General features: G+C 42.5%; 1 protein-coding gene across 5 annotated transcripts; it reads right to left on the reverse strand.

Annotated features, from left to right (window-relative positions):
* Positions 1–30: 30 nt before the first annotated feature.
* On the reverse strand, positions 31–9495 carry S1PR1 (sphingosine-1-phosphate receptor 1). Of its 5 annotated transcripts, XM_058178737.1 has the most exons (4): positions 9162–9495; positions 8288–8540; positions 6342–6492; positions 31–3983 (listed from the first exon to the last, which is right to left on the reverse strand). In XM_058178737.1, the coding sequence occupies exon 4, from the start codon at positions 3837–3839 to the stop codon at positions 2700–2702; it is 1140 nt and encodes a 379-aa protein (XP_058034720.1). In that variant the 5' UTR covers positions 3840–3983; positions 6342–6492; positions 8288–8540; positions 9162–9495; the 3' UTR covers positions 31–2699. The 5 variants fall into 5 exon arrangements, with proteins under 5 accessions (XP_058034720.1, XP_058034721.1, XP_058034717.1 ...); XM_058178738.1 differs by lacking the exon at positions 8288–8540; XM_058178734.1 differs by lacking the exon at positions 6342–6492.
* Positions 9496–10486: the final 991 nt, after the last annotated feature.

The raw sequence follows: 10486 nt of genomic DNA on the forward strand, positions 1-10486 counted from the left end.
ACATCAAAGGAAGGATAGCTCAATGTACAGTTTATACAAAATCCAGTTTATTAATACTTAAAGGTCAATGAAGCTATACTGTACAACCAAGTCAAAAAAAATTTACGTATTTTTTTAAAAAAAAATTGCACTGAAAATAATGCTAAAAGGGCCAATAATCTTCTTTCTAACGTCCACCTATGAATTCAGCCAATACTTGTACATTAATCTGTGGATTGCAGCTACTTTGCACATGACAATAAAGCTCAATAATGCAATATTGATGGATTAACAGTGGAGACACTGCTGCCATTTTCTTTCTTTCTTTTTTAAATTTAAACTTTGGGTCTTCCCAGATGTAAAACATAGCTTCTTCAACTGACCTCTGATGATTTTAGGAGGTTCATCCCTCACACATACACAAAGACACTCATTCACTGATTTCACCATAAGCAGCACCTTCAGAAATTCATTATTTCACACAACTATTATAAGTACAGAAATCCACAATATCCTCCTTTGCAACTGATTGATCTTAAGTGGAAAAGACAGTTGTATGTCCCAAGTAATTAATATGGGGAACTTCCCTTCAGGTTAGGATAAAGCATGAATTTCTCATAAAATTGAAGACAACCAGTCCAGATATAAAATAGCATCTATGCTTATTAGCATCTCTACATTTTATATTGACTCAAATTAAAATATACACATACATACACAAACACAAAATAACAATTAATGCTGTAATAAAATACATTCATTTAATACAAGTAATACTTTCCATGGATGGACATGGATTTGCAGTCAGTGGACACCATTTAAAATGAAAGGACACATAATGATTATACAAGGATTTTAAGTGTGAACATTTGCTGAAGTTGCAGAATGGCCCAATCTTATTTCTTTGTTCGTTCTTAGAAGTCTTAATATTTGTGATTCATCTTTCAACCTAAACTATATATCAGAAATCAATACATAAAATGTTGCACATTGAGGTAAACCTCCCCTTAATCATGTATATGTTCATATCTCCAACTAACCAGAAAAAAAAAAGTATGTTCACAGCGGACAACTAATAAAGTTGTTAACCAAATGTGTGGCAATATGAGACAGAAATAGTCCATGCTAAGGATTAAATTAAAACTATCCAATTGTAATGCCCTTACACAAAGGGTTCATCCATATTTATAATGCAGTGCACACTTCTGGCTACATTTCAAAAAAGGTGTAACACAACTGGAAAAATTGTAGGAGAGGGCAACAAAAGAGACTGACTTTCAATATCTTCCTTAGAAGATGATTATGAGAAATGAATAGCAAACCTTGGGACTCAGGATCAAAGTCCTGGCAGTGGGCAGAGTTAACCTGCAATACTACGTTCTAACCACTTTACCACCACAAATGACCAATTTACATAGCAAAAGAAAATAGGAAATTTCATATGCTGTGTAGAAAGAAAACAGGGAAAATGTGTATCCTTCCCAACAACATTGGGATTCAGAAAAATCATGCTAAGAAGTTGATTGGAAGAAGAAAAACAAAAGGAAGTATTTTGTCACACAGCACATAATTAACCTCATAGAATTCATTATAAGCCAGGGCAATGGCCATTAACTCAAGTGGTTTTAAAAAAGGAATGAATAAATTCATGGAGAATTGTTTTATCAAGAGCTATTAAATTTGAAGAGCTATAGGTTAGAACAGCCTATCGTCAAATATTAATTGCAGATCAACAAGTAGTAGAAGGGTATGGCTCCATCTCCTGCTTGCAAGCATCACGGGTTCAGCTGTTTGATCAATGGGGGGGCAGGAGGAATAAGGAAAAATATATATCCTACACGAAGATAGGGGAGGCCATACAACAAAGTTGCCTGGAAGGAAATTAAGGTCTCCAGCAGGGCCATTCTTAACATTCTTATGATTACCATGAGCAGAAATGGGACATGGCTGATGGTTAAAACTGTGCATATAAAGCTGCTGTTAAAGTTATTAAAATGCAACTCATTACTGAAAGCAGCATATTTGTCAGCTTTTTTTAAAGGTTCAAATGACACAGCTATTAAGTTCAAACAGCCCCAGTCTAATTCACACGTATCACAATCTCACTAATTCCTCGAGGATTCAACTACAATCCGGAGTATGGGGGCTATGTTCCTCAGCAGTCTCCGGCACCTAATTCCCATTGACTTTCCACTGATGATTAAGTGCCAAAAGGGATACACGCACCTGAACAACTCTTGAGATAAAATCCCACCCCAGTTCTCTTTCTATTACTCAGAATATACTAGCACATTTTCTTCCCTTGACAAGGGAGTTAATTGAAGAAGACTGTCAATCCACTACAGCAAGAACTTTGTTTCAGGGGTTCAGGAGTTTTACTGGGGGAGGGGGGAAATTTGAAGATATTTCTCTCCTTCCCCACTCATACTCCCATTCAAAGACACTACTTATCCAAGTGTCCACTTTTCAGAGATGTATAGAGTTTGACAACCCTAACAACCCTAAGTTGCCTCAGGGCAAATCAACATTCTCTCAGAGAGAAAATATTTTCAAAGGACACCATGTTGTCTTATGCCAACAGCTGGACCCCAATCAGCACTCCATTTCCCCTTCAGACCAACTCGTTCTCACTCTCCTCCTTCCGTCTGGAGACAAGCAAGCAGAGCTATCCCCCACGTGTCAGCCTTCAAGGGGCTCAGGCCTCCGTTTTGCCAAAGCTCCTAAGACGATGAGGTGACATTGCCAGAGGACACAATCGTCTCTGGAGGATCCCCCTCATCTTTCTGAGGATGGGAAGAATTGTCAGATTTGCTTCGGCTGAATTCTATCCCTCCAATGATGGGCCTCTTGACTTTGGCCCCAGAGTCTGTGGTGGGACACGTACAGCACCGTACAATCTTGAAAAAGGCCCTCCTCATCTCCTTGTTAGTAAGCGTGTAGATGATCGGATTGGTGGCTGAGTTCAGAACTGCTAGTACTAAGAAATATTCAGCCTTGAAGAGGATGGGACAAGCCTTGACTTTGCATCTCACATCCAGCAACAGAAGAATGAACAAGGGAGTCCAGCAGACAATGAACACACTTAAAACAATAATCACCGTCTTCAACAGAGCCAGTGACTTCTCTGAACTCCGGGTTGCTTTGGCCACATTCTTCCGAAAAGTCAGCCTACGGCTCCTTGTCCTTACTAAGATGTAGATCCTACAGTAAAGGATCACAATGGCCAATAAGAGGCCAGTAAATATACTGGTGCAAAAAAGGATATAATGCTTATGATACAGAGGCAATATGGTGGAGCAGTTCTCCAGGAAGCCGATGCAGTTCCACCCCATAATAGGGAGACCCCCTAATATCACAGAGATGACCCAACAGGCACTGATGAGCAGGAAGGAACGGAAACTATTGCTGCCATTATGGAGCTTCATCTTCAACATGGTAATATATCGCTCAATCGCAATAGCCAGCAGGCTGAAGACCGAAGCAGACAAAGCCACAAACATGCTTCCTTCTCTAAGAAACCACTGGGCAGGTGTGAGGGTGTAAGTCGTAGAGCCGGACAGAAGGATGTTAGAGATGTATGCCACTCCTGCCAGCAAATCTGAGAGTGCCAAGTTACCAATAAAGTAGTACATCGGCCTGTGGAATTTCTTGGTTTTCCAAATAGTCAGCAGAACAAAAATGTTCTCGAGGATGATGAAACAGCAGATAATGATGAAGACCACCGATGTTGCTTTGATCCCACTTTCGGCATTCTCATTGAGCTTCCCGGTGTAGTTGTAATGCCTGCTAATGATTTCATAGTTGAGGTAGTCACTGACGTCGCTCTGGGCCTTCATGTGGGGGGCCCTGGCGGAGTCCATGGTTCCAGTCTGGACTGCAGGTTTCCAAGCAACCGGTGAGACGTGGTGTAGAATGACAGTCACTTGCTGCCCCTCCTGCTATGTCCGAGGTCTGCACTTCTTACAGCCAGTATCTCCTCTTGGGTAACCTCAGAAACCAGGACCCTTAAAAATCAAGGGAGACAAAGCAAAAGACTATTAGCTAAAGAGTTATTTGATCTAACCCAGCACAATTCTCGCAACAAAATACCTTATGCCACCAGACTTGAAATTCTGGGTTTAGAAAATTTAGAACTACGCCGCCTTTGGTATGACCTGAGCATAGCTCATAAAGTCATCTGCTACAATGTCCTTCCTGTCAATGACTACTTCAGCTTCAACCACAACAATACACGAGCACACAATAGATTCAAACTTAAAGTGAACCGCTCCAATCTCGACTGCAGAAAATATGACTTCAGTAACAGAGTTGTTAATGCCTGGAATGTACTAACAGACTCTCCGTGGTCTCATTCCAAAATCCCCAAAACTTTAACCCAAGATTGTCTACTGTTGTCTACTGTCACCTCATTCCTAAGAGGTCTGTAAGGGGCATGCATAAGAGCACCAGCGTGCCTACCGTCCCTGTCCTAATGTTCCCTTTAGTTGTATTCATTTTATGTATTCAATTCATGCTCATACTTATAGATATTATTTAATATGTATTTGACAAAATAAACAAATAAATAAACAATTCAAAAGCCGACAAGCTGAAATCCCAACATCAACTGCTACAAGGGTGCTGCAGTCTTAATTATGTAGAAGGAAAGACTATGAAGAAACAGTGGTTTGATTCAATTCCATGCACTGCCCATATTTGACTGGTTACACTAACTACACGCAAGGCTTGTAAATATAATAGCTTTTATCTATATGATTACCTAAGTTTATTACACTGGCTAAGAAAAGCTGTTCTATAGTATAGCACAGGTTAAATGTTAGAATGTACAAACCACAGCAGTCATAGCCCAGTCATTGGATACACTAACACATTAATGCTGGTAATCATGAGGATCCGGTATCTATTTCTACTGTACACCACAAATTGTTCAGAGGAATTATTGAGTCTGTCATTTGCACCTCTATAACTGTCTGGTTCGGTTCTGCAACCCAACAAGAAAAACACAGACTTTAGAGGATAATTAGAACTGCACAAAAAATAATTGCTACCAACCTGCCTTCCATTGAGGACCTGTATACTGCACGAATCAAGAAGAGGGCCGTGAAAATATTTGCAGATCCCTCGCATCCTGGACATAAACTGTTTCAACTCCTACCCTCAAAACGATGCTATAGAGCACTGCACACCAGAACAACTAGACACAAGAACAGTTTTTCCCCGAAGGCCATCACTCTGCTAAACAAATAATTCCCTCAACACTGTCAGACTATTTACTGAATCTGCACTACTATTAATCGTTTCATAGTTCCCATCACCAATCTCTTTCCACTTATGACTGTATGACTATAACTTGTTGCTGGCAATCCTTATGATTTATATTGATATATTGATCATCAATTGTGTTGTAAATGTTGTACCTTGATGAACGTATCTTTTCTTTTATGTACACTGAGAGCATATGCACCAAGACAAATTCCTTGTGTGTCCAATCACACTTGGCCAATAAAAATTCTATTCTATTCTATTCATAAAATTCTATTCTATTCTGATTTTTACAATGGTGACTAAATTATATCACAGCAGGTGGCAGCACCTAGCTATCCTTGGCTGATTTTGAGAAAGCAAAGCTAACTGGACCTGGATAATAATTAGATAGGATACCATCAGGAAACCCTTGAAGCGAGACCTAACTGGGAAGTCAAAGAAAACAAACAACCCAAAACCACAAGTAGGAAACAGCAAACTGTTTCTCAACTTCTGCCAAGCAAAGCATATGGATATGCCCTTGTAGTCATCAAATCTGAAATCAACTCAAAACAGGCATTCTCTTCTTAGCCAAATCTGGCAGTCTGCAACCATAACAGTAATCATTTGTTTGGTGTTTTTTTTTAAGTCACCCAGGACCATACAGATGAAATCTTTTTCGATGCCCACTGATCTCGCTGAACAGAAAAACCTGAGCACTGACCAAACGCATGAAATTAAATCCCAGTTTTGAAAGGCAGAGCTTGAAAACAATGAAAGGAAATAGGAATCACTCAGAATTTCTGAGGCAAGAAGTTCCCACCTAATTCCACGTCAACTTCAGTTTACAAGTCACAATGCAACCTATTCCTGTCTATGCATACACCAGGGAAACTAACCCCAACATCACTGTTTATAGCCAAGTAGGAAACCTTTCTCACTCTTGAAGTGCAACGCACACCAATTTCAAGACCTTAGGTTACCTGTCCCTGATGGCAGCCTAAACCATTTTAATTCCTGAAACGTCTTTCTTCAGGTGGCTGAAGTAATGGAAAGAAAATTGTTTTGGTTGGTTCCACATAAACAAAAGAAGCAAGTTAAGCTTCCAAAAGACTCACTTTTGTAGGAGAGGCTTAGAAAAAGGTCATCTTTGAACAATGGACTTATTGTATCAGTTAAAAATAAAGATGACCATTAAATTGGAGGGACTATTTTTCGCCCATTGCCCCATCACCAATTTCAGATCTCTGGAATAAACTCAGCAAAAACCTAGAGGACAAAAAGAAAAGCACTTGAACTTTTATAATTGGGAGCAGAGAGAGAGAGAGAGAGAGAAGGAGGGAGAGAGAGAGAGAGAGGGAGAGACGGAGGGAGGGAGAGAGAAGGGCTGATTTTGGGCCACAGCCTAGCATGTTTGGAAGCTCATTTTCAGCAGCTTAATTAGTTTGTGCATGGCATTATTAGATGAAAGAAAGTGCATGGAAAATATGAGTAAACATTCATGGTGTTTACACTAAGTATTTAAAATAGCAGTCCAACAGAGAAAGCAAAGTTAAAACTTTCACTGGGTGCAGATGTTTTAGGATAGAAGAGAATGAAAGTTACTATTTGTGTTCCATTCACTCTGTTGGAGGATCTTACAGCTTATTCTTTCCTCACTATGAACCAGGATAAATTGGGAGGGTGGGGGAATGGACTCTTCAAAGAAACATGCTGGATTTCCTGATAGATGATCAATTAACATATAAATCTTTGACTTTGAACACACACCGTGCCAGCCTTTACACCATATGTACAGTAAATCATACCTAACTGCTTAAATAGTTGGATTACCCAACACAAAAATGGCATGTATCATGTTCTGTGTAAGGCAACCCAGCTATTCCACAGAACTTGAGAGAAACATGCCATTTCTGTATTCGGCAGGTCACAAACATTTCGCCATTTGAATTTGTCCACTTTTTGTCCCCAGATGTAGAACATCTGTTCTGAATAGGGCCGTGAACCAGCCACAGAATTTTCCTGTCTCCCCAGCCATTCCCTTCCCAACCTCCTCTCTAGGAAGCAAGAGACATGGGTATCCATATAAGCCCAGAAAACATTCAACAATTAGGCTAATAGGAAAAGGGGCAGATCGGAATCATGCCAACCCGCCATTGTTTCTCCAAAGCACCAACCATTTTGTTAAACTATATGCCGATTTACTTTTTTAAGATATATTTTTAAGACCGCAGAAAAGGTCCTGTGTGGATACTAACTATGCGAACAAAGCACTTGGCTCTGAACTTCAGCTGAACGCAGACATACCTCCTCAATGTTCCCCTTTAAACCTCTGCACAAGACTTGCTACGGGAATTTAATTAAATACAGGCTGAAAGCCTGTAAGAATGTAAGATCATTCTTACAAGATCATTCTTGTAAGATCATTCTTAAGAATGACCAGGTCATCAAGCTGACTGAAACCCGACTTTCTGCAACCAGATTTTGTTAAAACAGATTAGCCCTCCGGTGTAAAAAACTGAAACTTTTGTGGTACTGAGGTTAATAGCAATAGCCAGAATGAACAGTGGGGAAGAGGGGGACTGACTTCCAGCCTAAACCTGGCAAAGCTGTAATCGCTAACCAAAAATTAAATCCTGATCTTTGGATCCTCCAAAACAGCCTGGTTTTCAGTCGTGTTCTTTCAACATCTCTTCCAAAAACTGTGCCTGTTTTCAGTTCCTCTGGAAGAAGAGGAAATCTGATGGCTGCTGCCTTCTGAGTTTGCCCCTTCCCCATCCCCAGGTAGCATATAGCACGCAAATCAAGAGAGCTTTCTAATAACATCAACTATTCACGTGCAACTTTCACCAAAGGAAACATCTCTGCAAGGCACCTCTGGGGCCATTCATTCTGGTTGAAGACCAGAACATGTCTATCCCACAGACTTTAACTCAATGGCTCTAGGCTGCATCACCATCAGACAAGAGGGGTAAATTGCTTGTTGGAGTTATTTTGCTCCCCTCCCTACACACACACACACACAAACCTTCCATTCCCGTTAGCTTCAAAACATTTTTTTCACCTTTTTAGCTGTATTATTCCACCGCTACGCGCACGAATCCAGGCAGCAACATTCCCAGTAGATTCCACCAAGTTAAACTTCCAGGACTGAATGTTTCCTAACTAAATACGTTCGTTCTCTGCTGCCTTCTGCAAACAACCCTGGATAGAGTCCGGCAAACGAGGCAAAAGCTTTCACAACTCAGACGCCCCCATAAAGTTGGCCGGTAGTTCAAGCGCAAAGACTCCTCCGTTTCCCCGCTTTCAGCGGCTGGCTAGGAGCAAAAAAAAAAAAAAAAAAGTTGAGAGGGAATTTCGGCCGGTTCGCAACGCGCGCGCGCAGACTCTTCCAGGGAAGTTTGCTGGGACAGGTTTAGTACAATGTAAACCTTTCCGCCGCTTCGCTCGGATTCCTGATAAAATATCCGGGGGAGGTTCCCAGGAAAAAAAAAAGAGGGGGGGGGGGAAGAGGTGAAATGGGCAAGTGTCAACGCGGAGAGTGAAGGCTGCTCCCCTATGTGAAAGTCAATTCTAACCAGACAAAGCCGGACTTTCAGCCCAAGGGACGCGTACCGGGTTACCCGCGACTTAAATCTCCACTTCAATTCCAGGGTTGATCCTGCGAGGCACTATTTCCCAGTTTTGCAGCACAAGGAGAGGGTTCAAATCAAAACCCTCGACGACCGACCGACCCCCCACCCTCGCTGCGCCGGGTCGCCTTTTCCACTTTGGCGACTTTCAAAGCGTCCCCGGAAGGCGGAACGCAGCCAAGCGCTTCGCTCCCGCTTGCAATAAATAAATAAATAAATAAATAAATAATCCTGCCCCGGATTCCTGCAAAACAAAACAAAACAACAAAACAAAAAAGCCCGCGAGATCCCTCGCTCAGCTCTTACCTCGGTCGCCCGGGACGCCGTTCTCGTTGGAGGAGGCTGCATGGCTCACCCTTCACCTCGAGCCAGGCCCACCCGTCGCCCCCCTTGCCTCACAAAAGCGGGGCTGCCTCCCGAGCTCATTGGAAGCGTTTTCCTTCCCAGCGTCGTCTGGGTCTCCCCTTTCCCCTCCTCCTCCTCCTCCCCCTCCCTTAAATTCCCATTTCTCGCGCGCGGCCGAGGCGACTTTCACTCGGGTTTTAAGTTTTGTTCTCCTGCTGCCCGGCCTGGAGAGACGAAGAGATCTCGCCGCGCCGATTTCACCAAGCAGCTCCTAAGCCGGGCGTAGCTGCGGAAGGGTTAAACACCTGTTTCCTTTCGCCGCTGGTTGCGCCTTCGAAATTTTGTCTGGTTTTGTGTGTGTGTGTGTTTTGAATGCGGGGTGGGTGCACGCGAGGGGAGAGAGGCTGGCAAGTGCCGAGGGGGTGGGGGGAAGGGGATGCAGGAAAGCTGGCTTGCTGGACCCCGAAGCTTCCCTATACTTTGTCCAAGTTTCCTGCCATCTCCTTCCCCGGCTCTCGGCTTTGCCCCCTCGTTTCCTTTTTAATGCCGGTCTACAAAATAAGTGTAAACGAGTGGAAGAGAAGAGGTGCTGAGAGCTGGTCTCTTGTTTAACTTATTTACCAACTTCTTTATTTATTTGAACTTATTTACCAACTTAGAAACAATGGATGGAAACGAATCAAGGAGAGAAACCACCAGGAACTGAGGAGAAACTTCCCAACAGTGAGGCCAATGAGCCAGTGGGACAGCTTGCCTTCAGAAGTTGTAGGTGCTTCATCACTGGAGGTTTTTAAGAAGAGACTGGACAGCCACTAGACTGAAATGGTGTAGGGTCTCCTGCTTGAGGAGAGGGTTGGACTAGAACAGTGGTCACCAACCTTTTGGACCTCAAGGACCACTAAATTCATAATTTTCAATCCCGCGGACCACTAATATGATCTGCCTAATGACCGATGGGGTGGGCGTGGTTAAGTGGTCATGTGACTGGGTGGTCATGGCCAACTCGATGCCATTCATGTCAAGGGGCGCCTCGCCAGCCTCTACTTGCCCATCCCTTCTCAGCCACTTTTCGCTTGCCTGCTTGGGCTCCTTCGGGCCCCAACAGGTAGCAGTTGTTGGAGCTAAGCAGCCACCATGAGAAAGTCCATAGTTTGAGGACCCCTGATTTAGTGCAATATAAAAAATGCAAATAATTTTTCTGCATAGATTATATCATATTTATACAGAAATAGTGAAAAATCCAGAGTTAATCCATTTTTAAGCATCACTGTCTGTTAATGGGATTA

This window comes from Ahaetulla prasina, chromosome 3 (genome assembly GCF_028640845.1).
Source record: "Ahaetulla prasina isolate Xishuangbanna chromosome 3, ASM2864084v1, whole genome shotgun sequence".
Classification (NCBI taxonomy): Eukaryota; Metazoa; Chordata; class Lepidosauria; order Squamata; family Colubridae; genus Ahaetulla; species Ahaetulla prasina.

What these genes read in the sequence shown, in the direction of transcription:
- S1PR1 (XM_058178736.1), bottom strand. Translation starts at nt 3,839, where the DNA reads ATGGACTCCGCCAGGGCCCCCCACATGAAGGCCCAGAGCGACGTCAGT.